General features: G+C 52.8%; 12 protein-coding genes across 12 annotated transcripts; 5 read left to right on the top strand and 7 right to left on the bottom strand.

Moving 5' to 3' along the window:
• Window positions 1-563: 563 nt before the first annotated feature.
• Window positions 564-2,103, bottom strand: N7482_005953 (putative MFS pantothenate transporter; the record flags this gene model as incomplete). The annotated part of the gene is made up of 3 exons (XM_056688078.1): window positions 564-1,403; window positions 1,461-1,815; window positions 1,877-2,103. 3 exons carry the CDS (start codon window positions 2,101-2,103, stop codon window positions 564-566), a joined length of 1,422 nt encoding a protein of 473 aa, XP_056543633.1.
• A 653-nt stretch (window positions 2,104-2,756) lies between these two features.
• Window positions 2,757-4,592, top strand: N7482_005952 (uncharacterized protein; the record flags this gene model as incomplete). The annotated part of the gene is made up of 5 exons (XM_056688077.1): window positions 2,757-3,026; window positions 3,102-3,513; window positions 3,578-4,186; window positions 4,240-4,428; window positions 4,480-4,592. 5 exons carry the CDS (start codon window positions 2,757-2,759, stop codon window positions 4,590-4,592), a joined length of 1,593 nt encoding a protein of 530 aa, XP_056543632.1.
• Window positions 4,593-4,780: 188 nt separating this feature from the next.
• On the bottom strand, window positions 4,781-6,787 carry N7482_005951 (Major facilitator superfamily domain general substrate transporter; the record flags this gene model as incomplete). Its single annotated transcript, XM_056688076.1, has 4 exons — window positions 4,781-5,712; window positions 5,770-6,112; window positions 6,165-6,435; window positions 6,522-6,787. The coding sequence occupies 4 exons, from the start codon at window positions 6,785-6,787 to the stop codon at window positions 4,781-4,783; spliced, it is 1,812 nt and encodes a 603-aa protein (XP_056543631.1).
• Window positions 6,788-8,209: 1,422 nt separating this feature from the next.
• Window positions 8,210-9,728, top strand: N7482_005950 (Ras-GEF domain-containing protein; the record flags this gene model as incomplete). Its single annotated transcript, XM_056688075.1, has 3 exons — window positions 8,210-9,049; window positions 9,111-9,327; window positions 9,388-9,728. The coding sequence occupies 3 exons, from the start codon at window positions 8,210-8,212 to the stop codon at window positions 9,726-9,728; spliced, it is 1,398 nt and encodes a 465-aa protein (XP_056543630.1).
• A 543-nt stretch (window positions 9,729-10,271) lies between these two features.
• Window positions 10,272-10,898, top strand: N7482_005949 (uncharacterized protein; the record flags this gene model as incomplete). The annotated part of the gene is made up of 1 exon (XM_056688074.1): window positions 10,272-10,898. The coding sequence occupies one exon, from the start codon at window positions 10,272-10,274 to the stop codon at window positions 10,896-10,898; it is 627 nt and encodes a 208-aa protein (XP_056543629.1).
• A 694-nt stretch (window positions 10,899-11,592) lies between these two features.
• On the bottom strand, window positions 11,593-12,061 carry N7482_005948 (uncharacterized protein; the record flags this gene model as incomplete). The annotated part of the gene is made up of 2 exons (XM_056688073.1): window positions 11,593-11,949; window positions 12,044-12,061. 2 exons carry the CDS (start codon window positions 12,059-12,061, stop codon window positions 11,593-11,595), a joined length of 375 nt encoding a protein of 124 aa, XP_056543628.1.
• A 590-nt stretch (window positions 12,062-12,651) lies between these two features.
• On the bottom strand, window positions 12,652-14,389 carry bfr1 (putative nuclear segregation protein (Bfr1); the record flags this gene model as incomplete). The annotated part of the gene is made up of 3 exons (XM_056688072.1): window positions 12,652-12,861; window positions 12,930-14,102; window positions 14,273-14,389. The coding sequence occupies 3 exons, from the start codon at window positions 14,387-14,389 to the stop codon at window positions 12,652-12,654; spliced, it is 1,500 nt and encodes a 499-aa protein (XP_056543627.1).
• A 286-nt stretch (window positions 14,390-14,675) lies between these two features.
• Window positions 14,676-15,604, top strand: N7482_005946 (DNA-directed RNA polymerase core subunit RPB5; the record flags this gene model as incomplete). Its single annotated transcript, XM_056688071.1, has 3 exons — window positions 14,676-14,774; window positions 14,875-14,957; window positions 15,079-15,604. The coding sequence occupies 3 exons, from the start codon at window positions 14,676-14,678 to the stop codon at window positions 15,602-15,604; spliced, it is 708 nt and encodes a 235-aa protein (XP_056543626.1).
• Window positions 15,605-16,477: 873 nt separating this feature from the next.
• N7482_005945 (putative integral membrane protein Pth11-like) lies at window positions 16,478-18,175 on the bottom strand (the record flags this gene model as incomplete). Its single annotated transcript, XM_056688070.1, has 2 exons — window positions 16,478-17,738; window positions 17,820-18,175. 2 exons carry the CDS (start codon window positions 18,173-18,175, stop codon window positions 16,478-16,480), a joined length of 1,617 nt encoding a protein of 538 aa, XP_056543625.1.
• A 1,320-nt stretch (window positions 18,176-19,495) lies between these two features.
• On the bottom strand, window positions 19,496-20,930 carry N7482_005944 (histidinol-phosphate transaminase; the record flags this gene model as incomplete). The annotated part of the gene is made up of 3 exons (XM_056688069.1): window positions 19,496-20,546; window positions 20,627-20,797; window positions 20,845-20,930. The coding sequence occupies 3 exons, from the start codon at window positions 20,928-20,930 to the stop codon at window positions 19,496-19,498; spliced, it is 1,308 nt and encodes a 435-aa protein (XP_056543624.1).
• Window positions 20,931-21,431: 501 nt separating this feature from the next.
• Window positions 21,432-22,976, bottom strand: N7482_005943 (phosphatidate cytidylyltransferase; the record flags this gene model as incomplete). Its single annotated transcript, XM_056688068.1, has 1 exon — window positions 21,432-22,976. The coding sequence occupies one exon, from the start codon at window positions 22,974-22,976 to the stop codon at window positions 21,432-21,434; it is 1,545 nt and encodes a 514-aa protein (XP_056543623.1).
• Window positions 22,977-23,403: 427 nt separating this feature from the next.
• Window positions 23,404-26,166, top strand: N7482_005942 (baculoviral IAP repeat-containing protein; the record flags this gene model as incomplete). Its single annotated transcript, XM_056688067.1, has 4 exons — window positions 23,404-23,541; window positions 23,604-23,900; window positions 23,954-24,063; window positions 24,120-26,166. The coding sequence occupies 4 exons, from the start codon at window positions 23,404-23,406 to the stop codon at window positions 26,164-26,166; spliced, it is 2,592 nt and encodes an 863-aa protein (XP_056543622.1).
• Between the last annotated feature and the right edge of the window lie 1,322 nt (window positions 26,167-27,488).

The following is a 27,488-nucleotide window of genomic DNA, read 5'->3' as shown; positions in this document are numbered from 1 at the left end:
TTGGAAAATGGCGGGATGATATCATACAAGATCGGAATCCGGTGGTGTCCTCGAGGTTTCCCCAGGTTGAGCCTTCATCACATGACGTCATCAAAACACTTCGCAGGAAGGGAGGGATCGGCCGATGCCAAATACTCGCGATTCGTGGAGTTATCCTATGAAGATGGGGACTGAGAAATCAAGAAGAGCGAATCAGATAGAAAAAGGTAAGGCTCTGGCCGGTGAAATCTTCCCCGTCGCCGTAGATGCGTTCTTCTTCACTCTGATCGCTGGTTATCGTACTTCTGTTGTGCCTCCATACCAAAAGTCTGATGTACTCAGGTCTGGCAATCAGATTACATGGGGAGATTCCAAGCCCTCCCACGCGTATATCGATGGAAATCGCCTCTCCCATTCTCATCGACGACCCGTGGACCTTCGGTTCTAGCAATAGGTGCTCTACTCAAGGTATTCCAGGTTGACTTTGAAAACCATAGAAGAGTTATTGAATACGTTAGGCTGACATCCGGCTTTCTTTCAAACGCAGACAATGAATTATGGTAATAGAGGAACTAACAACAGCGTCACACCTCCCTAGCAGTCTCCTCGATTATCTTGGTATCTAGATCCCCCACGCGCAGTTCTTGGTCGTCTCGATTTTTCTCTTCGCGAGCGGTCATCAAAATGATACCTGTCGTCCAGAGGGCCAAGGCAATTGAGCAACCGATCATCGCCCACATACCCTTGGTAAACCTGGGCGCAAAATTTGCCGAGTAGAACAGCAGAAGCCACCAGGCATTGACTGCATTACTGCCCATGTTCATACTGGCGATGACTACAGATCGGAATCGGTCATCCTGGAAGCGCAGGACGTCATTGCACCACGCAAAAAATGTTGCCTGACAGGCATATACGGCTCCAGCCCAGTAGTATGCGCCGAACACGACCGCCTTATCCTCATATCGGGTCAATATCATCGTGGAGGTGACGATTCCCGTGATAGCAATGAAGTATCCAACAAGGTACCGCTTCCCACCCATGAAGTCGGTCAGGGTGGCCCAGAAGAGGGTGGACACGATACCTACAGCAGCTACGCCCGTTGGGTAATTATTCAACTGGGAGATGGTGTAGGTTTTGGCGGGCTGGGCTTTCATGTAGAGCGCCAACAGAGCATTGCTGGAGAACGACTCTGTCTCTCCGGCGATGATCCATAAGATCACGAAGCCGTACCAGTGCCAGGAGGTGAAGATGCGCTTTGCAAATGTCAGGTTTAGTGGGACTTTCACCGACCCAGATTCGGGGATGCGCGCGATGGCCATGGCCCGCTCCTCAGAGGTCAGGTAGGGGGCTTTCGTCGTGGTAGGAGTGTCGGGGAAGAGCAAAAAGCCGTAAATGGCAATGGGAATGGTGATCAGACCATCAATCTGACTCGTTAGTTGCAAGTTATCAGTAGGCAAAAGGAAGTGGGCGAAGGAACGTACGATAAATAGCCATCGCCAGCCTGATAGTCCGTGAACGCCATCGAGGGATGATTGAATTCCGGTCTGGATGAAGCCGCCAAACATCGTCCCGGCCAGGCCTGACGCGGTGAAAATTCCACTGCGTTTCCCCAGCTCCTTTTCTGTGTACCAGGCGCCCAGGATATAGTGGGTGCCAACAAAGGTACTCGACTCGGCCAAGCCTAGAAAGAAGCGGATGGCCATGATGCCCTGGGGGTTGTGCACAGCAGCCGTGATCATGGTCAGACTACCCCAGATAATCACCATGGCCGGGAAGAAGAGATGCGGCCGCAGGTAGGTCAGCGCCAGATTGGAGGGAAGCTGCCCCACAATGTACCTGAGTAGCGGTTAGACAGAGACCGGCGGACTTGTGGAGAATTCGGGGATCATGGCCTTACCCCACGGTAAAGACGGTGTTGATTAAACTGAGTTCATTTCCTTTAAAATTGAGCTCCTCCTTCATTCCTGATACATATGCATTGCTGAGGTTGCTCCGGTCCAGATAATTTGTGAAGTAGCAGAGACAACAGAACGATAGGATGAAAGTGTCGATCTTCCGGAGGAGCTTGGCTTCGCCTGGCACACTCTCGTGGCCCTTGATGTAGGATTTGAATTGGGTGAACATGGCTGTGCCGGTCCGCTACCGTATCTTCCTTTCACAAGTAGAACACGACCGGAAAGGATTCCGTGGCTGGAGATCGGATTCTTTATATACCCGCGTCAGATGTTATCTGGATGGACACGGGGCTATTGATATGGGGTGTCGCCTATCGGCATCTCGGTCTGATATGCCAGATTTGTGCATTCCCCACTTTGTTCTCGCTATTGAGAGTTGACGAAAAAGTAATTGAGATTATCTCGAGCAATTCGGCTGGTTGAATCCGAGGCGCATCGCGAGGAGTGCGGGGGAAGTCTCCCCGGCAAGCTTTGCGCTGAGCGCCAAGCTTGGCGGCATTAGATAACTTGCCCTTTTAGGAAACTTATCAACTCAGCTTATCTGGACAACACAACAAGTCAGCAAATCACCATTCGCCTTCAATTGCATTCCGGTATCTACCAGATCTCCATAGGCCCAACCCGCTGGTATGGTTATCACGCGTTGATTATCATCCTTGGCGCCCACGACGGAGTCACGGCAATCACGATGGGGAACTGGGGAGCCCGGCACATTTCCCGGCGCAAAAGTCCCTGCTTAGCAACCTACAAATGCGAGAAATGTGCCCAGATCTTGTTCCTTAGCATCACCTGTCTCACTTTTCCAAGCCTGAACAGATCGACATGACCTGGGAAACTATCGCCGCCCAGAAACGCAAGGCCCTCATAGCCTCTATTCCCACCGAATGGGTGATCCCTTCTAATTTTCTTCCTCCTGAGAGCCAGCTGGATGTGACGGGGTTTCCCAAGCAGTCGGGCTGGTTCACCGACCACGAACTGGCGATAATTTCCACACCGGCACCGGAACTTCTCGTGAACATAGCGACAGGGTCGTGGACATCTGAGGAAGTTACTCGCGCATTCTGTAAAGCTGCTGCCGCTGCTCACCAATTGGTACCTTCCCCCTCTACTGTAGTTCAAAATGCGAAAAAGCACGTTTTATGAATAGTATCCAACTTAACTGAGCAGACCAACTGCCTGTCCGAGATCTTATTTGAAAAGGCCATTGCCCGCGCGCGCGAGCTGGACAAGTATCTCCAGACAACCGGCAAGACAAAGGGCCCTTTTCACGGTCTTCCCATTTCAATCAAAGATAACTTCAATATTATTGGTCACGACTCTACCGTCGGCTTCACCTCGTTGGTCAATGACCCGGCCACCTACAACAGCACCTTGATCGACCTACTTCTTGCCGCTGGAGCCGTGCTCTACGTCAAGACCAATGTACCCACCGCCATGATGATAGCTGAGTCTGTCAATAATGTCTTCGGCCGTACTGTTAACCCCCGTAATCGTAACCTGACCTCCGGTGGCTCTTCGGGAGGCGAATCTGCTTTGATCGCCTTCGGCGGGAGTCGACTGGGCGTGGGAACCGATATTGGTATGTCTTCTCCCATAATGCCACTGTTCATATTCACCTATAAGCTCTATCTGATACACTGTAGGGGGGTCCCTGCGGATTCCTGCGGCATGCACGGGCATTTTTACGATCCGGCCCTCCTCTGGTCGGTTCCCAAACTTCCAAACTCGCTCTGGTCTTGCAGGACAGGAGGCCGTGAACAGTGTCAATGGCCCCATGGCCTCGACACTGGCGGAGATAATGCTCTGGGCCAAGACCGTCGTCGACCATCAGCCCTGGATACACGATCCCAAGTGCCTGCCCATCCCCTGGCGGACGGTGGCTCCTAAACGAAACCTCAAGATCGCTGTGCTGTGGCAGGACGATGAAGTCACCCCTACGCCGCCTGTCGCGCGAGCGCTAGAGGAGACGGTCACCAAGCTGCGGCGGGCCGGCCACGAAATTGTCAACTGGGCATCAACCGGGCACAAAAATCTGCTATCTATTTTGTCACGCATGTTTGTGGCGGACGGCGGAAAATCAGTCACGAAGCTGCTCGAACAGACGGGGGAGCCCTTCCGGCCGGAGATGAAGGCCTATGCCGAGGCGTCGGAATTGGGTGTTCACGAGATGTGGCAGCTTCAACTAGAACGCAATACCACCTGCAAAGCATACCTAGATCGGTGGAACAAGACTGGTATAGATGCTATCCTATGTAAGTTCTTCCTCCGCGTTGAGATTGATAGTCGCTAAGTGCGACGTGCTCAGGCCCCACGACACCGTACAGCGGCGTTGAGAACGGAAAGTTCGCGTATATTGGGTATACGGGCGTTTTCAACGTTCTGGATTACCCTGCTGTCTCTTTTCCTTGCGGCGTGTACGCTGACAAAGTGATTGACGCGGCCTATGCTGACAATGAGCCGTTGAGTGAAGTTGATACCCAGATCCGGAAAGACTGTAAGTAACCTGTCTATCACCGGCAAAGTAAAGCACTAACCAGTGGGATAGATGATGCGGATGTCGTGCATGGGATGCCAGTCAATCTGCAACTCGTCGGGCGACGACTAGAGGATGAGAGTGCCTTGATGATGACTGAGGTGGTCCTCCAGGCACTGAGTTGATGCATGCCGGAAGATTTTCGTCGCCGACGGACGTATCCTCAAGTTCATGAATACCGTGCATATGGATATAGATGAGCTAGATAGCAGGATGAAATTATAATGAGCTTTTCGATTTCCGAGAAGCGCGAATTCTCCTAAATATAAATCCGACCGAATCCTATCTTTTCCCAAGCCTGGTGGTTGGCATTCTAGAAAACCGTTCCCTTGACCTGCTTCTTCTTCTTCAGATTGATATCTTTCATCAACATTGTCCAAGGGATTGCCAGAGCTACAACGCCACAGCCAACAGCAAGCAGCCTAAGCTCGGAGTAGGCATATGCTTTCTGGATAGCCAGTCTAGTAGGACTTCCAACAGGATAGCTCCGTTGAGTATTCAGATCCTCATAGATGTTGGCCAAGTTTGGCATGGCTGATTGCGGAAGATATCGCCGAAGAGCCTTGAGGTAGGTGTTCTGCCAGATGGCAGTGGAGATCGTGAGCCCTGCAGAGTCCCCGATAGTGCCAACCACGTTCAACAGGGCCAGTGCGGTTGCGACATGCTGGTGGTCGACCGCAGCTAGAATAGCAACTTGCTCAACAAGAATGAAGGTTGAACCACTGATAGCGAGGAATACCTGACACATCACCTGGTAGCCAATATTCATGTTCGGCTCCCGGAAGTAGATCATCAACCCCTGTGTGAATATGTAGAGCGGAACAGCGATGTAAAGGGTCCACTTAAAGCGGCCAACCCTGCGGATAAGCCAACCGGTAACCAGGAAGAGCACACCAGAGACCATGTCGAAAATGTTGACGACATAGTTCGAGGTGGTAATAGACAGGTCGTTGTTGACTTGCAACCAGGACGTAAAGTAGTAACTCCAGCAGTAGTTCGAGAGTTGGTAGGTTGCATCTAAGAGAATTGCCCCGACAACCGTTCTATTGGAAAGTAGTCGATATTCGAACAGAGGCACAGGGGCGAACCACTTTTCCCATGTCGCAAAGACGAAAAGCATGACAATTCCAGCGACAAGCATGGCAATAATATAACCAGAAGCCCAGCTTTTCGGGGCGTAATTAGCGATATCGAAGGGAAGCTCGAATAGGACAAGACCAGCAGTGAATATGAAAACTCCAAATACTAATTCCGTAGATTAGATGAGATTTTTCTCATGTGGAGCAACAATCTGGTACTCACGATCAAACTCTAATATCCAATGCCAAATGCTTTCCGAAATAGTGCGACCACTCGGTCTCCTAATTCGGTAGCCTTCTCTCTCGGCCTTATGCAGGTTGTACTTCAGCATGGTATACAGAGGCGCAGCGGCGAGGGGGATCATGATCGCCCAGCAACCAAAGCCCCATCGCCAGGAGACTTGACTGTAGAACTCGCTCGCTACTTTTGGGCCCGCAAAAGCCGTGATGATGTACGGAGAGGAGGTAAACGCGTAAGCGAAGGCACGATTCTGGAGAGTCGAAACATCGGCTGTCACGACATCGATTGCGTATTCCATGCCGTAGAAGCCGGTGTAGTAGAAGACCTTGCGTCTTTGTCGTTAGAATTTTCTCAAAAGCGATGTCTCTGCGACTCACGTTTGCGGCGCAGTAGGTTTCAAAGCTATTGCACGCTGCCATCAGAACCAGCCCGATGGTAGCGAAGATAGCCATCAAGAGGAAACCTTCTGCACGACCCCACACGTCCATCATTTTTGCCATAGGAAGATAGCTAGCAGCTGCAAAGGCATCTCCCAGAGCAGTGGGGACCGCTGCCAGCGAATGCGCTTTGAATGAACTTGTCACATAAGGATTCAGGGTGGCAGTGACCGTGATTTGAAATGCATTCACAAAGTATAAGAACCAGATACTATGGACGTTATGATATCAGTTTTTGTCGAAGCATTGGTGATAATACCAGAACAGCGAAAAAGACCAAAACCAATAAGGACATACTTGATAAATACTGCGATCAGTGTACCCCTCGACCAAGTAATAGTCACGGCCTCGACATCTTGAACACCATACTGGGTAGTTTCATCCGGCATTTCCCCACGCTCCTTGGAGTTACTATGGGTTGGGCTGACATCTTCGGCATCTGCATCTGCTTGGCTTTTTCCTTCCCGGGTAGTCCTCCGCTCGTTGTGGTCGCTCCCAGCCTCTTCTCTCGATATACGGCAGAAAACTGTGCATGCTCTTCGGATCACCGGTCGAGCACCCATGGTGGCTGACTATGGAGAAAGCCAGAAGAGATCCAGAGGTCACAAACACTAAATACAACCGGAGAATGAGTGGTGAATCATTTCCGTTATAGTACACCAGCGCCGAGTTCGGACTCTTAGTTCGAAACTGACTAGCACGCGCACAATGACGCAGGGGCCGTGTTGTTCCTAGACATTGATTGGCTGTATGGAAATGAGCCAAAAGATCGCTGCATATACGAGCTCCACCTGGGTACACCTGCAGCCAAGAAAAAAGACATACCAGAATCTTCACGGGCCGGCACACGCCACTTGTTAGATTCTTACTACACAACACACACAAGTTCGTTCGGCCGCTCATGTTCCGAGGCGACGAATTTGATAACTCCAAAATGAGAATCAAACATAGCTGCCTGTACACAAGAATTCCAGTCCGGGCCCAGGTCTACCCAAGCTCGCGTGGTCACCGCAAACTCCTCTCCATCACTTTGTTGTCACATACTCGGAAGGCCAAACGTCCTTGGCCCTTGGTCCCTTTCTTGTTATTGTATTCCTCAGCCGGACATTATCTCAGAGCAAGTTAGCCCTGATGCAGCAAGAGTACCCGACGATCTCGGGAATCGGAAACGCGCTTTTAGTCTAGTCGTTCGGAAGACGCTACCCAATGATTGTATCAAAGCAGGACGGAAGTAGATAGAGAAAAATATTTCATACTGCGATATCACTCTCCGTTAGCAACCTAGCGATTAACCCAGATGAGGATATGAGTGGTTCGCCCTTGGAACTCGATTGAAACATAGGGTTTCGAAATATTGATTGAGTTCTGGCCATGCAAGTTGCGGATCAGATAACTGAAAACTGAAAAAGGTGGGGCCACGGCAGGGGCGGCTAAGCGAAATCCGATCATCGGCCCAGAAAAGCAAAGCCACACCTGACCTTGCGGATCGTAGAAATCGCGACTGTATTCGCGGCGGGCAATAGGTGATAAATCCTAGTACCAAGCAACTTCTTAGGGCTGTACCTCGATAAATCTCGGAAGACAGCAGACCAAGCCCTCAGCTCGTTCATGTATCGTCGACGGGAGAGAACCACCGGACGCCTAACTCCGGGCACTGGTAGACGAGTGGCGTTGAAAAGCCAAGATCGCATAAAGATCGGTCTCTTGCAAAAGCCGCTTTGGGCTCGTAAGGCTAGAACTACTGCGCAAGCTGGGGTGGAGTGTGCCTCGTTAGCACACCAGTCATAAACAGAACCCCCACCCTACCTAAATGGAAGACATTACATCAGTTTTCCCTGGTCCCAGAGTGTCCGCAGACGTTTCTCGACTCTTGCATTCTTCTATTTCTGACCTAGGGCCATGTGACAACAAATAGCAGAGCAAGCTCAGAGCGGTTTAGATGGCTGGAATCGGCGATTTCGGCATCTTAAGGCACTGTCGTGACGATGGATCAACCCGAGACAAAGGAGCGGAGAGACTCCGGCTCTCACAATATCACGTCCTCGAAAGAGATTGATAGCTATGACAATGGAAGCGTGATAATTGTCAAGGCAGGAACTCTAGCAGCGCTGGTGGAAAATCTTACCCACCCTGACAAGCTCGATGGTTCTTTCAACCGGACATTCCTCACTACTTACAAATATTATACCTCAAGAAAAGAGCTTCTTGGGCTCCTCATCGACCGATATGACTGCTCGCCACCTATCAAATTCAATCCCATTGAGGTAGGAGAATGGGCAGCTCGAACACAACCCTTGATTCGATTACGCGTTATAAATATCTTGAAACAGTGGCTGGAATATTTTTGGAATGAGCCAAAGACGTCTGATACAAACCAAGATCTGCTTGGACTACAGTCATTTGCAGAACGAGCTACAGAAGTCCCTGGAGCCAGTGCGGCGCAACAACTTCTGGCGATCATCCAACGCCGACTTGCGGGCCTCGTCCATATGAAGGCATGTCAACCATCTCCCTCAGTTCCACCAAAACCAATCCTTCCGCGCAAATTAGACAAACTCCAATTCCTCAAAATTGATGCCACGGAGATTGGTCGGCAGTTGACTATTATGGAAGGGCATCTGTTTGCCAAAGTCCACGATGATGAATTGTTCAACAAAAGCTGGCAACAGAAAGCAAGCCCCGGTACACCCGAGCGCGCGCCAAACGTCAGGGCCGTGATCCGATATTCCAATCAGATCGCGAATTGGGTTTGTGCCTTGGTAGTTGCCGAATCGGACTTGAAAAAGCGCACTCAAGTGATCGGGCATCTAGTCAACGTGGCCAATGTAACACATGTCCGCACCCTTTCGATACTTGTTGATACGGGCTAACTGCAGAATATCACAGGAATGCCGTCAACTGCAAAATTACTCCACGGTGATATCGATCCTGTCTGGCTTGGAAAGCGCCCCCATATATCGGCTTGGTCGCACATGGGCAATGGTTACCGAACGTACGTGCAACGTGCTAAGGCCCTTACAGGCTCTCGCCGCTCGAGCACACAACTACAAGTTGTATCGTGACACTTTGCGGGCTTCAGGGTCGCCCTCAATTCCGTTTCTCGGTTAGCTCCATCTCAATGAACATGACATCTTGTCTTTATAGCTCACCATTTGTTCCTTAGGTCTCTTTTTGAAAGACTTGACTTTCATTGAAGACGGGAATCCAGCGGAGACGCCGGAAGGGCTCATCAATTTCCATAAGTATACTATGCTGGCCTCCACAGTCCACGAGATGCAGCGATTAAAAGAAGCACCCTACAATTTGAAACCAGTCCCTGAGTTACAAGAATATCTTGCTACTCAATTGCAATCGGCTGTCGATGTGCACGACATGTGGGACCGAAGTCGCGAGCTAGAGCCTCGCGGTCGGGGCGATGCGAATAGATCTCGGGACAGCCAATATATTGCTACAGGTGGCATGTCGGCATCTATGGTGGTGGCATGTATGGTCCTGGATGATTGATGTATGGGTTTCCCCAAAATAATTTCCCGTAGATTGGCTGCTTCGAAGTGAAACCGGATTCACCTAGCTTTGGCCGGCGGGATACAGGTATTCAGGGGAATGATCACAAACCGTAGCCAAAATGAAATCCAATATGTGTGGGTATGTGTGTGTTTGAGACTGAGAGAGCACAAGTGAAAGTAAAATATCTAGATTAGCAAAATATATCAGGGTTTGCGAGCAGCGTGATTCTACGCAGCAATCCATCTACGTAGATCTACGTAGATCGCGGTCGCGCGCCGACTGCGGCTCCACCTCCACAGATCCCCAGCCACCCCTCAACCAGCCCTCGATTTTAAACAACCACCCCCCTTCCACCTGTTCCCATCTCACTTCCTTCATTCTGTCACACAAACTGATACTCTAGCCTGACGGTACAATACTCCATCTTCACAGGAGCAGCCCACAAAACAACCCCGCAGGCACCACAGCCGCGCGACCACTCCCGCGCTTATCTCCCAGCTGAACAAACCACATCGAGTCGGACTACCAAACTAAATCACCATGGATTCTCTCCCTTTGCCAAGAGGGTATGATCTCAATGCGACTCCAGTCACCGCATCTAATCCCTCCATCTTCGAGAGCACAAACGTCCTCCACTCCCATCTCGAAAAGCGCTACACAACCGTCTCCATTCCCTCCACCTACGGCAACCTCAACTCCAGCCCCCTACCCGGTACGGTTGTCGGCATCGTCCTCGGCAGCGTAGGTGGCGTCGTCCTCATCATGTACTTGACATTCCTGGCCCTGAACCCCGGCGGCCTGGCACGCGGGAGCTCAAGCTCCGAGATCGACGAGGAAGTCGTCGTCCGCAGTCGGCGCACGCCATCGCGGCGTAGCGAGGTGATTGAGGTCGTTGAGGAGCGCGACCACCGGCGGGACAGTTATCGGCGCCCGGGCTCAGGATCACGCCGGGATCATATCATCGTGGATGAGTCCATCACAGGTACCTCGGTAACTGATGATCGCGACATTGTTGAAGTTATCGAGGAGTCCTCCGGGCTGTCTTCCATCTCCCCTGCGCCGCGGAGAGATGGGAGTAGGAGATCTGGGCGGGGATATCGCACTGTCGACCCGCTCGAGTACGGCGGTGGGAGCTCCTATGGTGGCAGTCGTGACAGCCGTTACTGATATTCATGTGTTCCGTCCTCGGCTGTTATACTGGTCGAACTCGGCGCGCTCGGAGTTTTTTCCGTCTCTTTGCATTGCGATACCCTTTGTTCCATTTTATGTCGTATGATAATGTGTTCGATGTGTTATGTCTATAATATCCTGTATCACGAACATCATATCAATCTCGTTGCAGTTACATATATCCTATTGCGCCTACTGACACTAAGACTACTGCCGTCTCCACTGATACCCCCAAAAGAAATGCCATTGAATTAAGTATGTAGTGCAAAAAGACCCGGAAGGATAAGAATGAACTGTACAAACTGAGAACCAACCTTCAACGCCTTGCCCTGATTAGCGCCGATTGTAACAGATAGAGCCAAGGATATATACGAGCCAAGGCCAAGAAAATCCCCCAACCAAAGCCAAACGTCATCCGAAGCGTAACAAAAGAAAACCAAAAAGACCTACAAACCAACTTACATCCGAACCTCAAGCTCTACGTCCAGCTCTCGGAAACGCCGCGAAGCAACACGAGAGCTTATCTCCGGGGTACCCCATACCCCTGCGCAGTTCTTTCAAGTCGAGAGCTCCAACGGCCATGGAGTGGATGTCCCGCGAGCACATTGAGTTTCACACCACGTTTCCGATGAACGAGCCAGCTTAACGGTGAAGCCATGAGTGATTCTGTCGTTTATTCGTTTTTCCACCCTTAAAACAGGAGGTCCAAGCAGCAGCAACAAGCCAAAGCCGCCATAATACCGGCACATAGGCCGCCCGAGGCACCGCCATCGTTTCTGCGATCACCGGCATAGTAGCCCTGCTGAGGGGGATAGCCCTGTTGAGGTGGGTAGCCCTGTTGCGGCGGGTAGTACATCTGGCCCTGGGGTTGCTGATAGTAGCCCTGCTGCTGCGGGGGTCCGTAGCCTTGTTGCTGGGGATAGAATCCCTGGCCGCCCTGGCCACCCTGGCCGTAGAAGTCCTGGGCAGCGCCTTGGGGAGGTGGGGAGCCCGGGTGCGAAGCGGCATTTTCGTAGACGGGGGCAGGGTAGGAAGGGGGCGGGCTGGTCTGGAGAAAGGCGTTAGTGATGCAATTTTCACGTGTGGGTGAGTTGGGAGGTTGTCGGGAATTAGGTGGGATTGGGATTCGACGGCGCACGTACGGGCTTGTTGTAAGACATCTTGGGCGCAGGCTATGGGGGAGCTGCTATCGAGCTAGGGACGGGAGATGCGGAAATGGCGGATGCTGTGGTTGTGGAAGGGTTGGTGGCGGATTGAGTGTGTATGGAGAGGGAGAAGTGGTTGCGCACAGGCAGAGAAGACCTCACGACAATCCGGGCAGCCAAGAGCTTGGAAGCAGTCAGGCTTTTGTAGAGAACGCGCGGATCGCCCGTTGCAGAAAGTGGGGAGTGGCGCAGTTCCGGGGGTTCGGTTGGATGACTCAGCCGAGGGGGTGTGCCGGGCAGTTGTAAGGAGCGGGATACAACGAGGAATTGATGACATGGAATCAATTGATGATCAAGATCAGACGAAAGAAGTACCGGAATATGGAGATAAATTAGAGAATTGACTGCTCGAGCCGAGAAGATACCATTTCTGACTTTTGGAATAGAAACAGAACGGACGCTGTCCATGTATAAGCACGCGGATTATAATGCACATTGAGCAAAAAGAACAAAAGAAGAAAATGCTAGACGCAATGCTAGGCTGCGGAACATGTACGTAGGGAAATGCAATGACAAACCATTCCAGCACGTCCTACGAGATCCATCTATTCCTTGTCCTCCAGCGAGGCCGCCTTCAGCTCCTCCGCTGCGTCGGCGGCGGCATCCTGCTCCTGGGCCAATTCGGCCTCAGCAGTGGGGGCACTGTTGGCCTGGGCGGGCTTCTTTGCAGCGTCGGTGCTGCGACCGTTGGTCTCGGCGACCTTGGCCTCTTCCTCCTCGAGGCGGGCAATTTCCTCCTTCGCCTTGTTGATGTTCTGTGTGGGGTGGCGTTAGCGGGAAATACCACTCAATTTCGTGTCCTGAAGCAAAAAAAAAGACTCACCTCCTCGGTCTTGCTGGCCTGGTTCTTCTTCCACTCCGTGATCTTGGCAGCCAGCTTCTCCACGGCCGCAGGGACGTCGGACTGGTTCATGGGCGGGTCGATCTTGACCTTGGCGAAGTCCTCGATAATGCCAACGTTCATGTTGAATTTGCCGGCCTCGGTGCCAGCAGTGGCAGCACCACCCTTCTTGCCCTTCTTGCCCTTCTTCCCGGCAGTGCCGACGAAGTAGTCCTCCTCGCGGTCCACCTTGCGCATCACCTTCATGCCCTTGAGACCAGAGTCGTCAACGGTACGGCCAACGTTGGCACGGAAGTTGCTGGACTCGTCCTTCTTGTCCTCAAGACCCAGGGCGGAGACGTCGTAAGCGGGATCGAAATGGCGGATGAGACCTTGCGCGGTAAGAATTTCGTCGGTGTAGGCTAGTTGGGAAGCCTCCTCGAGCTTCTTGTCGGCCACCTTCTTGCGCTTCTCACGTTCAAAGGCATCACGCTCGGCCTTCTGGCGCTCACGGCGCACACGCCAAGCCTCGTCCTCGTACTCCTTGTAGGCACGGCGAGCCTTGAAGTAGTTGTCCTTGAGCTCGCGGATGGCGGCGTACTTCTTCTGCTGGTCGTTGCGCAGCTTGGTGCGCTCGTCGCGCAAAGAGTTCAGGTTCTTGTAGGCACCGTCCTGCTCGGCCTTGATCGCATCCAGCTCCTTCTGGATCTCGGTGTACTTGTCGCTTAGGGCCTTGGCCTCGGGGTTATCCAGGGTCTTCTTGAGTTCCGCGATCTGCGCCTTCAGCTCATTGATACCTTTCTGAGCCTCCTCGAGACCGGCAAACCCCTTACGCTGCTTGCGCAGGTTCGAGATGTCCGAGAGAGCCTTGCGCTCGTCCACCAACCGCAGAGTGCCGGAGTCAACCTGCTTCTCGAGGCGGTCGATCTCCCGGTCGATCTCGTCAACGTTCTTGAACAACATTTTGCCGCGCGAGTTGTTCTGCTCCGCAATGCGGGCTTTGAGGGTTGACTCCAATGCATTGATCTTCTCCTGGGTGCTGGAGCGGGAGGACTTGAAGCCCGACTGCTTCTGGCGGATAGTGGAGAGTTCGGCGCGGAGTTCCTGCTGCTTCTTGACAGCCGGAGAGTCCTGGTTGTTGGGCTTGGCGTTGTCTAATTTGGCCTTGATTTGGTTCTGGATTTTGCGCACGTTAGCGCCTGGACTCGGAAAGGGAAATATGACATGTGGGCACACATAACACCACCCGTCGTTTTGGGATTTCCCGATGGACATCGCGACTCCCCCCAAAAATCAAGCAAACAAAAATAGAGCAAAGAATTCAATTGCAGGGCGTGCCAACATACCAGCTTCTCTTGGGCTGCAGCATGCTCCTTCTCAGCCTGGGCCAAACTGGCCTTATAGGTCTCCTCATCGGGCTTGGTGGGCTTAAGCCGGGGCTCCGCAGGGGCAGGAGCAGCCATTGTGGAAAGTGGCAGAGCGAAGCGAGGGAGAAGAGAGATGAATACTTCCTCAGGGGGAAAGGGAAGAGAAAATGTTGCCCACGAGGGGAAAGGGGAAACGTTTCGAATAATTAAACGGTTCGGGTTCGGTCAGTTTCTCCGCTTTGCTAAGTGCTCGCCTGGCAGAAAGTTCCCGCCGATTTTTCGACTTCACCTTATCTTCGTCGCACCTTTCCTGCGCCCGCTTTTTCTTCGCGCCTCCCCTCTCTTTCTTACAGGTCCATCCATTTGTCGACCCCAATCGATCATGGATGGGGATATTCCCTCCACCAGCGCCGATGCCGACAAGGAGATGACCCGGCTTTGGCGCACCTGGCGGACGGTCTATGAAATGCTTGCGGACCGAGTAAGCTCCTTTCCTCTTGCAACGAGGTCCCTGTCGCGCAGGGTCTTTCGCTTCCAGCTGCAGATGTGCCTGAAACTAACACGATTGCGCTCAAAAATAGGGCTACGAAGTTTCGGACGACGAGCTGCAAGTCTCGCTCGATGAGTTCAAGCGGAAATATGCAGACCCTATGGGATACCCCGAGTATGCGACTCTTCCCCCGCGACCCCTCGAATTCTTGCACTACAAGAACTAGAGAGAAAAGAATACCGCGGACTATTTGTTGAGGTCCAATGCCACTGACACATCTCTATTTCCGACACAGCCGCACGAAGATGAAAATCCAAGCCCGTCCCACCGAGGAGATGAAGATTAAATATACCGCGCTGCCGAGCAAGTCGAACCCGAATCCCCAACCCGACTGCGGCACCGTTTACGTCGACTTCTGCCCCGACGGCTCGCAGCTCGGCACCAAGCAAGTGCGTGCATTCAACCACGTTGTTGACGAGAACAACTTCCACACCGGTATCTTCATCACCCAGATCCCGCTCTCGCCCACTGCTGTCCGCCTGCTCGCCAGCAACCCCGGTCACATCGGCGAGAATTTCCAGGAGCAGGACCTGCTCGTCAATATCACGCGGCATGAGCTGGTTCCCAAGCACGTCCTGCTCAGCCCGGAGGAAAAGGCCCGCCTGCTGGAGCGATACCGTCTTAAGGAGTCGCAGCTGCCGCGTATGCAGGTCTCGGACCCCGTCGCTCGGTACTTGGGTCTGCGCCGCGGCCAGGTGGTGAAGATCATCCGCAAAAGTGAGACGGCTGGTCGGTACGCCAGCTACCGGTGGGTGATCTAAAAGGGCTCCAGAAGAGCTTCATAACGGTCTTTTGTCCTTTATTCTCTCCACCTCTCTCTTTCCTCTTTCCAAAAGAAGGGCTCTCTCTTGACTCGGGAGGGGGCGAGAACCCATACCCCAACACGCATCAAGTCCTCTCCAACTCGGTTCGTTCTGCTGCTGCCCATACATTCCCCGCCGCCCTATCCATCCTTTCGCAAACAGAACATGAAAAGTCAAAGGGAATTGGCGGCTGCGCCAGATGATACCAGGCGGGGTTGGACACGGAGTTTTTTTTGCACCTTACACAAACACAAAAAAAGTTGGTCCCTTGTATTATGGGCAGCATGGCGTATAGGCGAAGTTTCTCCAACGCCCATGGGGGGCGGTGGTTTGATCTGATCTGATCCGTGATCTGTGATTTGTGATTTGTGATTTTACATAGTAATGTCCGTTGTGTTTTGCTTCAGGCTAGATGAATACATCGGGTGTCTATACTGGATACTTGAGTAAAATACTTTCTCAATAGTTAACGTAGACACAAGATAGGCTCTAGAGCCGGCGCTGAACACCAGCGAGTATAAACAGAAAATCAGACGCAGTGTTCATATCTTCATATCATGATTGCTGTACAGAACCAATCAGCGAAACCGATTCCATATGGGTTTCATATATTGCTTCCAGAATAACTCGGAGTGAACAAACCTCCAGCGCCGACGCTAAATCCACCGCAAAAAGGCCGGTGAATACACATGCTTGAAGAGACAATTGGGGTATGAGTGTGGGGTATGTCTGCGTGCAATCCAAAATAATAACAAATCCAAAAAAAAAAAAACCAACTTCTCCAAACCAGGAGACCCCATCCAAAACAAAACCACATATCACGTATCAAGATTAGATGCGGGGGTTATGCCTCGAGAGCAGCCCGCCTACATCCTGGAGCTCCACATCCACATCGAGTGAGACGTCGGGGGAGGCTCGGTAAGGCGGGAGGTTATGAGACAGCGGTTGGGGGTAGGGTACAGTATTGATAGCAGGTGGTGAGGAGGAGCGCGTCTGCAGTTGCGCAGGGGCGGGAGTACGAGGGGCAAGGACGCCGAGGTCCTCAAGGAAAGCCCTACTTCCGCGGCGTTGCCATTGGGCTTCGAGAGTAGGGGTAGATTCGGGGGCATCGGTATGGGGACGCGGGCGGTGATCGGGTTGCGGTTGTGGTTCGTCCCGAGCTAGCAGGCCACCGACATCAAAGAACGAGGAGCGCAGTGAGGAAAGATGTGACGCAGAGGATGGTGGTTTATCACGCGGGGACTGGTTGGTTTGAATGTACTCGAGCGGACTGACTTTGATGTCGAGGCTGTCTGTCGCCGAAGCGTGGTCGTCCTCTGACGTGCGATCTTGATGGAACGACCAGGATGGGTCGATGGAGCCGGTGCGTGCGACCAGGAGAGGCACAGGAGGAGATGGGATAGGGACAGCTCCAGCAGGTGTAGATGAGTACAGCTTGGGATCGAGTCGGATGCCCATGTCGCCAGCGAGGTCAGAGTCGCTGCCCCACTGATTCTTCATGACAGTGGTGCGGCGCGCGAAGCTGTTGTCTACGCTTTCAGCGACAGAGGCAGAGCCCTGCGCGCGCTTGTACTTGAGTTTCTTGGCACCGCGATCGCGGACGAAGGAACCAATGACGACGACATTAGAGACAGCTGTCGCAGCAAGAATTTCTAGAGAGGCGACAAGGGAGCGGTAAGGTTGTGCACCTCGCCGGTTGATCACTGATGGGACACGGTAGCAGGTGATGCCGACCAGAGCCAGGGAGAGGCCGAAGAGAAAGACCAAGGCGAGCTTCCTTTTTATGGGCATTTGGGCCATGAGGATGATAGGAACAGGGAAGGCGACGAGAAGAAGGTCAGTGATGACGTCGCAAGCCCCCATCGTGATGAGCTGTGCATATCCGCTCCGACAACTAGGTCCTGGATCTGGTATGACCTGCCAGTAATGGTATATTGGCTGACATTCAGCCAGCGTCGCGATGACGACGGCGACAAGCGTGGATGCGAGAAAGAAGTGTATGAAGCGCAGGAACATAGACACTGATTTGCGCCAGACCATGCCAGTGACTCGTTTGAGGAACTCGCAGACCGTAAGCTTAGCCGTCCAGATACTATATTTGGGAAGAAGAGGGGATGGTGAGTAACCAGCTCCGATAAGTGTCACACAAGGTTGAAATTGGGCCAGTTCTTACAAGATCGCATAGAAGATGCGCGCAACCAGGACCAGCTTACTTCCGATCGCCCTTCTCTCGATCTGGTCCTGCGTCAACCCGGCTGTTTGTGTATTATTGGTGCCGAAGGTGAGCACGAAGTGCACTAGCACCATGCGTATCGCCAGCGGGATGACGCTGAGCATCATGATCTTGTCCTCGGGGAAGAAACGCTCCATGCGCACATAGCGACCGCACAAGCGCACGACGATGATGGCCAGCGAGAAGCCCGTGGCCCACCAGCTCATCATCAGAGTCGGGTTGATCTCATCGCGGGACTCATAGTCCGGGGGTACCTGAGAATAGAGGCCTCGCGTGGCCAGCGAGACGGTCTCCATGGCTTCTGGACCGCCTCCGAGGAGGGGATGTGAGTCGTGTGCCTTGTTCAGTCCCGGAGGTTGTTGGGCGCGACAAGGCGCATCTTTACATGCCGCACGTGAGGAAAGAGGGCTCAGTGGGGAGGAGATGTACTAAGGGCCGATCGGGAGAGCCACTAGTAGAGACGATCGCAGGACAAGGGGATGAGAGAGGGAAGATATGGAAGGGTAATATTCAAAACTCGAGTCTCGCTAGTAAGTTCTTTTGACCAGGAATAAAGAGGGGAGAGCGAAAAAGAACTCAATCGGTGAGTCCCGGAGACTACTGAAGTAAAATGAGCCACCGTCCTGGGTGCAAGGATCACAAAGTCAGAAAGAGGCGACTGCGGCGATGATAACGAGGACCAGTGATAGCCAGCACGCTAATCTCGGGGCCATTCTGGATCCTGCTGGATCTGAGCGAGTCCAACAGTAGAGCGGTTGGCCCTTGGCCCTTGGCCCACTCGCGTCAGCGCCGCAGGAGCAGTCTTTGAAATCGAGTTCATCATATCACACTTGCTGACCGCGCCGCCCAGCCACTCAGGGCCGCGGTGTATCAGTTAAACCCCGGTCCCGCTCTTCTCGACCTGCGGTGTGGGAGGGTTGACGGGCGGAGTCCGGGAGCTTTGGCCCTCGCGGGGGGATCAGGACAATTGTTTGCAAGGCGAATCAGCGCTGACTTGGCACAAAGCCTATGTGAACGGAAAGTACGGAGAACGGGACCTGAGACAGCATTCAGCCCGAGGGAGGGACGAGCTGTCATTAGATGACAGCTCGTGTCGGAGCGAGGTGGAAATTGAGGCGATTGCGAAACAGGCAATTCTTATCGACAGCCACGTGGGCGTTTGCCCAAACGGCTTGTGAACGGAAATACACTCCCAGCGTAGACTCGTACGATCAAGTTAGGACGAACTCCGGGTTCATAGTTCCTTCCTGATAGATAGATTGGGGGCCATTCCATACTCTCAACGCGACGCTATCTCCACATTATATTCCTGTCTGCCCTCAGTAGAAAGCGTCGCCACTGAGAGACGCTAAGAGTAACCAAAGGGCCGCGAAGTGGAGCGGGCGCACAGCACGTAATCAGCCCCAGATAAGGGCACCAGGGCAATCCTCCTATCAACGTGAGGCTGACGGACCGGTCGCTCTGCCAGGAAGCTTGACACACGAAACAAGCAGGCTCTTATACGGTTCCAAGTATCTCTATAATATTCCTGCGATAGCATAGATAGCATAGATACAAACAAGACATCCCAGGCCTTCCAAGATAGGACTTCTACACGGAGCAAGTATGAACGATCGTTACCCAACCACCGCGGCCGCTGCGTCCTCCCGCTGCTCCTCGTCGCGAACCGCCTGGGTGCCGGCTCCGGTGCGCAGCCCACCCAGCACCAACCGAAGCTCCTGCAGGAACGTGGTGACCTCGGCCTCAGTACCGACCGTGATGCGCAGGCAGCCCTCACATCCATACTCTTTGCCGCGGAACCGCACCACCACCCCGCGTTTCTCAGCCATCGCCTCGTAGGCCGCCAGCGCGGTAATGTTGCTCGGCCGGCCCTCGGCGTCAAGCATCTCCACCAGTAGGAAGTTCGAATCCTGGCCGCCTAGGAACCGGCCGACGCCGGGGATCTGTGGCAGCTCACGGCGCAGCCGGTCGCGCTGGGCGACGATCTTCTCACGGTACTGGCGCATGACAGCCATGTTGGGGGCCGTCAGCGCTGCTGTGGCTAGCGCGCTTGTCGGGCTGGAAATGTTATAGGGGGCTTTCAGGCTGTTCAGTAGGAGGGCAATCTCGGGGCTGGTGTAGGCCACGCCCAGGCGGATACCCGCCAGGCCAAATGCCTTGCTTAGGGTCTGCATGACCACGAGATTGGGCCACTCGGTCACCCACTCGGCCAAGCTGGCGCCCTCGTGGGCAAAGTCAATGTATGCCTCGTCCACCACGACCACGCCATTCCAGGTCGGGTTCTCCAGCACCTTCTGGATATCAGCCTTGCGGATTAGGTTCGCTGTCGGGTTACCCGGTGAGCAGATATAGGCGAGCTTGATCGACGGGTCCGCCGACAGGGCTTCATTTACTTTATCCGGCTGCAGGTGAAACCCGTTGTTTACATCCAGCGGCACCTTGACGATCTCGACATCATTGACTTGTGCGCTCACACTGTACATTCCATATGTCGGCGGGCAGGTAAGTATCTTGTCCTTGCCGGGGATGCAGAAGCATCGCAGCAGTGCATCGATCGCCTCGTCCGATCCAACCCCGACGAACATATTCTCGGGTCGGAGGGTCTTCTGTGTGTGTTTGTGGGTGTTACGGAGGTTGCAGAACAGCTGCTTGAGTTCGATCTGATGACTAAACAGACGAACCGATGGTGAGAATGTGTTTTCGTCTATCACAGAAAACCGTAACTGGCCGGGATGGGAGATACTGACGGATCGGGGTATCTGTTCAAGCCCAAGAAGTCAATCTCAGGCTTGGAGGCCCCCGTCGCATCGCCAGCCCGCGACGCCTGCAATGCGCCCTCGCTGTTCAATGCTAACGCTGGACCGTAGGCATTCTCGTTGGCGTCGAGGAGGATGTTCGTCCCATCATCTTTGTAGTCACTGACTCATTAGCGCGGGCTCGGGCCGTTCACCGGAGACAGACATACTCTCTAGCGCACCGGTAGGGCTGCAACTTCAAAATATTGGGCCGTGCACATGTCTGCAGGTCAAACGGTGATGATCTTTGAGCCATTGGGGGCGATGTGCTGGGTTCGGAGCACGATGATGTCGAGGAGCAAAATTTGGTGGGGTGTCGGCGAGGTTCGTTATCGGAGAGAAAGCGGAAGCATTTATTTTCGGCACCCAAGGTACGGTTGACTCATGTAGCACCCAGTTTCCATAGAGTGACTCAGACGGTGAAACCAATTGCAAACCAGGTTATACTGATCTCTAGGTATAGGATGGTATTGATCGTTCAGTATACAATTTGAGTCTCCTTTTGTTATATAAAATGATGTTAACCACCATACCTCCCAATGAATGCCAAGACTCAGCCTATTATTGCCAATCATGGCGAATAAGACCAACATTCTATGTGAGGAGATATGTATTCTCGAATACATAGATGCCAGATACACGTATGTAATACACGTGCCACCAACGCCCGCATATGCCCACCTACCCCTGATGGCTCCATACAATCCCTTAAGACGATTACGATGCTGCTGCCATAAAGATGCTTCCAAGAGGTATGTTAAGACTTCTTCTGCTCAGCCTTCTCGGTCTTCTCAGCCTTATCGAGCTTCAGCGCCTTCTCGGCCGGTTGGACCTTCTGGGTCTGCGCCTTTCTGTGCTTCTCCCGTTTCTCCTTCAAGTAGGTCCAGCTCTTGCTAACGCCGGCAGTTAAAGGCCCTTTGATGGTCTGAACAGTACTGGGCCAGCGGATAGTCTTCATGATCGATTTCGAGACCTCCTCCTGAAGGTGAGGGTCATCCGCAATTCGGCGTTCAAACGGGCCACCCTGGGGGCGTCGGACAATCTCTTGCTTCGTATCGGAGTTTTCCTCCATCATTTTATTGAACTCAGCCCGCGGGATTGCATAGCGGGACTGGTACTGGAAATAAAGTTTCTCTCGGAAGGATTCTGGAAGACGGCGAACCATGTTCCCGCGCTTCACCGGATCCATGTCCTGCTCCATCGCCAAAACGGAATCGGGATCATCAATCCAATCGTTCTGGCTGCAGCGAGGGTCCCGGAATGTGACATTGGGGAGATTGCTGATGAGCGGTGCATAGAGCCGCCGGAAATGCGCCATTTGCCCGGAGACAATGTTGTGTACCTTGGCAGGGTCTTCCGCTGGAAGCACCATCCGCAAGTCGCCCATGTAGCTGATGCCTGCGATGGTGCTGTAGAGCTCAAACTCGCTGAATCGCTCGGGAAGCAGTAGCAATGCCACCCGTAAGGCAGAAAGCAAGTTCATCTGGTTCGCCAGTCGCACCTTGGGGTGATCGCGGAGAATCTTAACTGGCTTATGCAAGCGACCAGCAAGATAGAGAGTATTCCATTGTAGGAGATCCGTGCATAATGTGTCCAGGTTCACCACACCGTACTTTATCAAGGTTCCGTTCACTGTGATATGAGTGTTGAAATATACACCTGCCCCAAATCGATCCTGTACTTGCGAAACCACATATGATCCGAGCGACCCGAGACCCGAGTAATGGTCACGGTGCTGGTGGAGGTTTAAATCATGCCAGTGTTGTGAGTATGAAACTCCGAAGATAAAGTCAATCATCTTCCCCGATCCCTGTTGCATTTTCTGAATGGCTGTCGGTGGCGATGGATGGGTTGAGCCAGTTGAGGGTGCACCCGTCTGTGTAAACACGCCAGATCCATAGGCGAATGCATAACGAATAGGAGCCCGAAATTGCCAAAGAATCTGCCGGAGAGCCTCCTTGAATTCTTGGTTTATGACCATATGTTGGTTGACTCCGAAATCCTTGGATGGAAGCTCGGAGAAGTTGGAGATTGAGAGGTTCGGGTTATGGTCCCAATCCGACTCGGATAGGAGCGGAGAGGTCGAGAATGACGCAGAAGAGGGGAACCGTCCAGAGGGGACATTGTACAAGAGTTGGGATGTCGAGCCGCTGGGTGGTGTAGATCGATGAAAGGGAGAGTCTGAGGTCGTGCGAGATTGAATCGAGACACAGCGGATCGAAGTGGGCAACCGTGGAGGAGGCGAGAATCGGGTGCGAGACCGCCAGAGCGAGCTAAGGCCAGCAGTTTGTGAGGCAATCATCTGTAAAAGCCAACGATTTCAGCATCTATTTTCCATCTAGATATAGTTTCGGCTTTCAGGCCCGTACGGTTGGTTGCAGAGTTGCGATTTAGCGGATAAGAAGGAGCGGAGCGCACGGCTCAAAAAGGATAGATCAAGGAATACCCAAGTCCCGGAGCATGAAGTATACTCTGCAGGTATCAATGGGTGGAAGAAAGAAGGATTGACTGGGGTATCACGAACGGCCCCATCATTCGGCGACTTTGGGTCTGACGTCGTCCGGGCTTAGGTAACAGGGCCGGTCACGTGGGGTCGCGTCGCATAACAACCAAAGTAAACAGACCAAACAGACCGTATCGGCATCGACCAACATTACGACCTCGACACACATACCCGGTTATCGACACCGGTCTGGGGGCTAACTGTCTTCAACAGTACCATAGCAACCATGGGCTCTGAAATGGACACCTTTGCCGCCCGTTTGGCCAGCTTCGACGCCGTACTCAAACCCGAGAAACGGAGATCTTCAACAACAAAGGGCTCCAAAGTGATCGGATGGCCTCACCATAGCCCATCACCAGCCGAGGTAAGTCTATAGGCGGAGGTAATTGGAAGATGCAGGTTGTTTCTAACAGAATTGCTTTCCAGTTGGCCCACGCCGGCTTCTACTATAAACCATACGAGACCAACCCGGACAACACAACATGTTTCCAGTGCAATCGAGCTTTGGACGGCTGGGAAGAAGAGGATAACCCGATAACGGAGCATCTCAAGCACTCCCCCGACTGTGCTTGGGCGATTATTATGGACATTCAGCAGCGCAGCTCCAACCCCGCCACGATCGAAGACCCGACCAGCGAGAGGATAACCCGAGCGCGACTGGGAACATTCGGAGCGCTCTGGCCCCACGACGGAAAACGCGGCTGGGTTTGTCAATCCGAGAAGGTAGCCCAATTGCTCCCTCGCCGGTATGTTGTTGCCGCTCACAAGTATGATAGATGGTTGAAGGTGGATGGTACTTCTGCCCCAACGAAGAGAGCAATGATCTGGCCAGCTGCGCCTATTGTAAGCTGTCGCTGGATGGTTGGGAGCCCAAGGATGATCCTTTGTAAGTAAATGGACCGCGCCCTTCCCTGTCGTGGACTGACAAGCTAATGTTCTTAGCGACGAACACTACCGTCGCTCCTCCGATTGTTCCTTCTTCGTGTTTGCCCAGCCCCCTACGAAGAAGGGCAAAGTATCTCGAACCAAGAAATCTCGCACTTCCAAAGCATCTTCTCGGCTCTCAACTCAATCTGTGGCCACCGTTGCATCGGAAACACCTGAAGCGCCCGAGGCACCTGAGGTGCATGTCGACGAGGCAATGGATGAAAGCATGATGTCACAGGCGACTGCAAAGCCGAAGAGTACCAAGAAGGGATCCAAGGGCAAAGGAAAGAAGAGCAAGAAGGAAGATACCGAGGTGGAGAGCCAAACGGGTGTCGACTCGACAGAGCCCGCGCTGCCAGAGCCGCCAAAGCCCAAACGTGCCGGCAGAGGAAAGAAGCGAGCCAGTGAGGAGATGGCCAACGATGACCCAAAGCCTGTCGGCCAGGCGGAACCAGAGCTTGCTGTGGAACCACCATCTAAGCGTCGCGCTACGCGGGCACGCAGCAGCAGCATCTCCCAAGGCTTCAATTACGAGTCGCAAGACCATGCGATGCCTGATGCCCCTTCAGTGGATGAGGCTCAAGAGGAAGAGCCCAAAAAGGCACGCAAAGCGTCCAAAAAAGGAGCTGCCAAAAGCCGAAACGCTTCTGACGTATCTGTTACATCAAAGCCAGCCTCCAAGGCTCGCGTGGGGCGGGACTCGGAGCTCGACGTAGAGCCTGAAGCCGGCCTTGAAGCTGATGTTCCGGAACAGATGGAGCCCGAGCCCCAGCCTGAACCAGAAAAGCCTCGTGCTTCGAAGAAGACCAAGTCTAGCAAAAAGTTGAAGGCATCTGGTATATCGTCGGAACCTCCACAAGATCCGGCGGATCATGTAGATATGTCTGAGGAGCAGCGAGAAGCACCAGCGTACCAGCCCGGGACGGTTGGTATGGAAGAAAATGAAGAAGCGCCAGTCTCAAAGACAAAATCGAGCAAGAGCTCCAAGAAGAAAGGGACTAAGAAATCCAAGAAGCAAGAGAGTGTCTGGGAAGAGGGGCCAGAACCTCAAGCCCCCTTGGGAAACAAATCCGTTGCAGACGATGTGGCTGAACCTGAATGGAATGAGTCTGAGCGCCATGAATCATTTGTCTCAGTGGAAATCATCCATCGCGAACCCGAGCCTCGGCCAGAGCCGGAAGCGGAGCAGCCCATCGAAAAGCCGGCGAAAAAGAAGTCCTCGAAGCAGGAAGACAAACCCAAGAAGTTGAAAAAGACTAAGAAGGTGTCGGCATCACCTCCTCCCCCTACCCCCAGACCCATGGAGGAACAGCTTGTTTTCGAGTCCCCACCTAGAGATGAAGAGGAATATGGGACCCCGGATGACCTGCTTGATCAAATTGAGATGGTTCCCCCTCCTCAAGCACCACCTCCAGAGGCACATCAGACCCATGAGAGGACGCCCGTGCCACCCAAAACGACGAAACGGTTCAGTGACATTCCCCAAGAAGAACATCTAGCTCAGTCTTTCACGGAATCTCACAGTTCTCGGGGTAATGAGCGAAGGAGGTCTCAACGAGCTTCGCATACATCTGATAGAGATGTGTCACCTCTCCCAGCAGCTCACCAGAGTACACCATCTCTCTCACCGCAGTCCTCTGATGCCGAAAACCGACCTCCTTCCTCTCGCCCCTCGACATCACGCCCGACTGTTGTTGCATCGCCACCTCCGGAGAAGACAATTCAGACTCCACTTGCGGCCAGAACCCCCTCGCCATCCAAACGGAATCTCAACGCTGGTTTCCCAGCTTCCAGGCACCCGTGGACTCCTGTGGATATTGATGAAGTTCTGTTTGGGGAAGCCAGCGACAAAGAAAATGCTGACATCGCTGGTCTTCTAAACCGAGCGAAGCCAGGGCTAACCAGTCCGGAGAAGAAGATGACAGTAGAGGAGTGGATTATGTGGAATGCAAAGAACGGCGAGGAGCGGTTGAAGCGAGAATGCGAGCGGCTCGTCAGTCAGTTCGAGAAGGAGGGTGGCCGGGCCATGCGGCGGCTCGAGGCCATCGAGTGCATCGACTAAATGAGCATCATGCGTTGGCTTTCTTATGAAATGTTTACAGGACTGGGTTCAGGCGTTCTGGGAGGTTTCCGTGATGGAGTATTTTCATATTGTTCTTTTTGCTTCTCAATGAGTGGCCTTACCAGACCCCGTCTTTGTAGCAGGTTGACAAGTCTTTGGCCGGAAATAGGGGAGGTGTCAGGCTATTAGGAACCGAACGTGACCGAGGAATACTATGTGGCCAACCGCTTTCAATAATCAGCAAGAATGCTGTGCGAAAAGAGCTCTGAAAGGGTGGTCACCAGAAGCTGGACGCCCCTGCAGAAAGATCGTTTAACACCTCCAATCTTCCACCTCGTTGCATGAGCCTCGAAAAAGAGCCTGGCATTCTAGAAAGCACTTGTACGTCCCCAGGAAACCACATGCTAGTTCGCAGGGCCTTATTAGCTCCCAAGAGGGGCGGTCTATGTTCCTAGAGACAAACTTCACACTCCTAGGAAGCTGAGCAGAGATCCTGGGAGCTTTCAAAGCCTCCTAGGAGTAGCCTTGCCCATCCCGGGACCACAAAGCTTTGAGGATACTAATAAAGCTTCAGCTCAGTTGGCTCTGTGCCTAGATAGCTGCAACCTCAGTGCTCTACAGTATGTCCAAAATTTTCTACCCATATTTTCGAGATATCCTTCCCCAATTAAGGTTTTAAGGCCGGTATTGCAATTCCCCTGCGCTGCAATCTACAACTCAGAGAGAGTTTTGCTTTTCCCAAACTTCCCATTACTCATGGATGAAAGGGGATCGTTGGGGTGATCATTATCCTTGCCATTCCGCTCACAGTTAAGTCTCTGAGCCAGCTGTGGGTAGAGAGCCCGACGATATCAAATGCCGTCTAGATAAGCTCCACTCGGCTCCTCCACCTATCATTCCAAGATCTTCTCCTAGGTTACCACAAAGAAAAAAGCAAATTCTAGATTGATAAGAAATATACAAATCGGCGTCTTATAGAATAATACCTTCAGATCATGCAACACCACTTGGGGGAAAATATCTACAATCTGCCAAGCGAAGGCACGCAACGCAATGAAACCAGCAAGGATTCGATTCAGCATTGTATACCTCCCGAACCAAAATACGCCTGTTGATATTGGGTAGGAATTCGCTTTACTTAAAAAAATGTTAGCAGAGATTACTCTTTATAAAGGAAGAATTACTCTACCATTATATAAGCAGGTAAATGCAGGGCTACAGCATGGAAGTATACATGCTAAATTGAGCTGGATGCGTAGCAATTCAGCTGATTCCTGCCTTGCGTGGAGATCAGATGGGTTCATCCGGGCGGCCGCATGTAT

The sequence above is a fragment of the Penicillium canariense genome (assembly GCF_028826845.1).
Source record: "Penicillium canariense strain IBT 26290 chromosome Unknown utg000003l_segment0_segment0, whole genome shotgun sequence".
NCBI classification, from domain to species: domain Eukaryota; kingdom Fungi; phylum Ascomycota; class Eurotiomycetes; order Eurotiales; family Aspergillaceae; genus Penicillium; species Penicillium canariense.
This window is presented reverse-complemented; position numbering and strand designations above follow the sequence as displayed.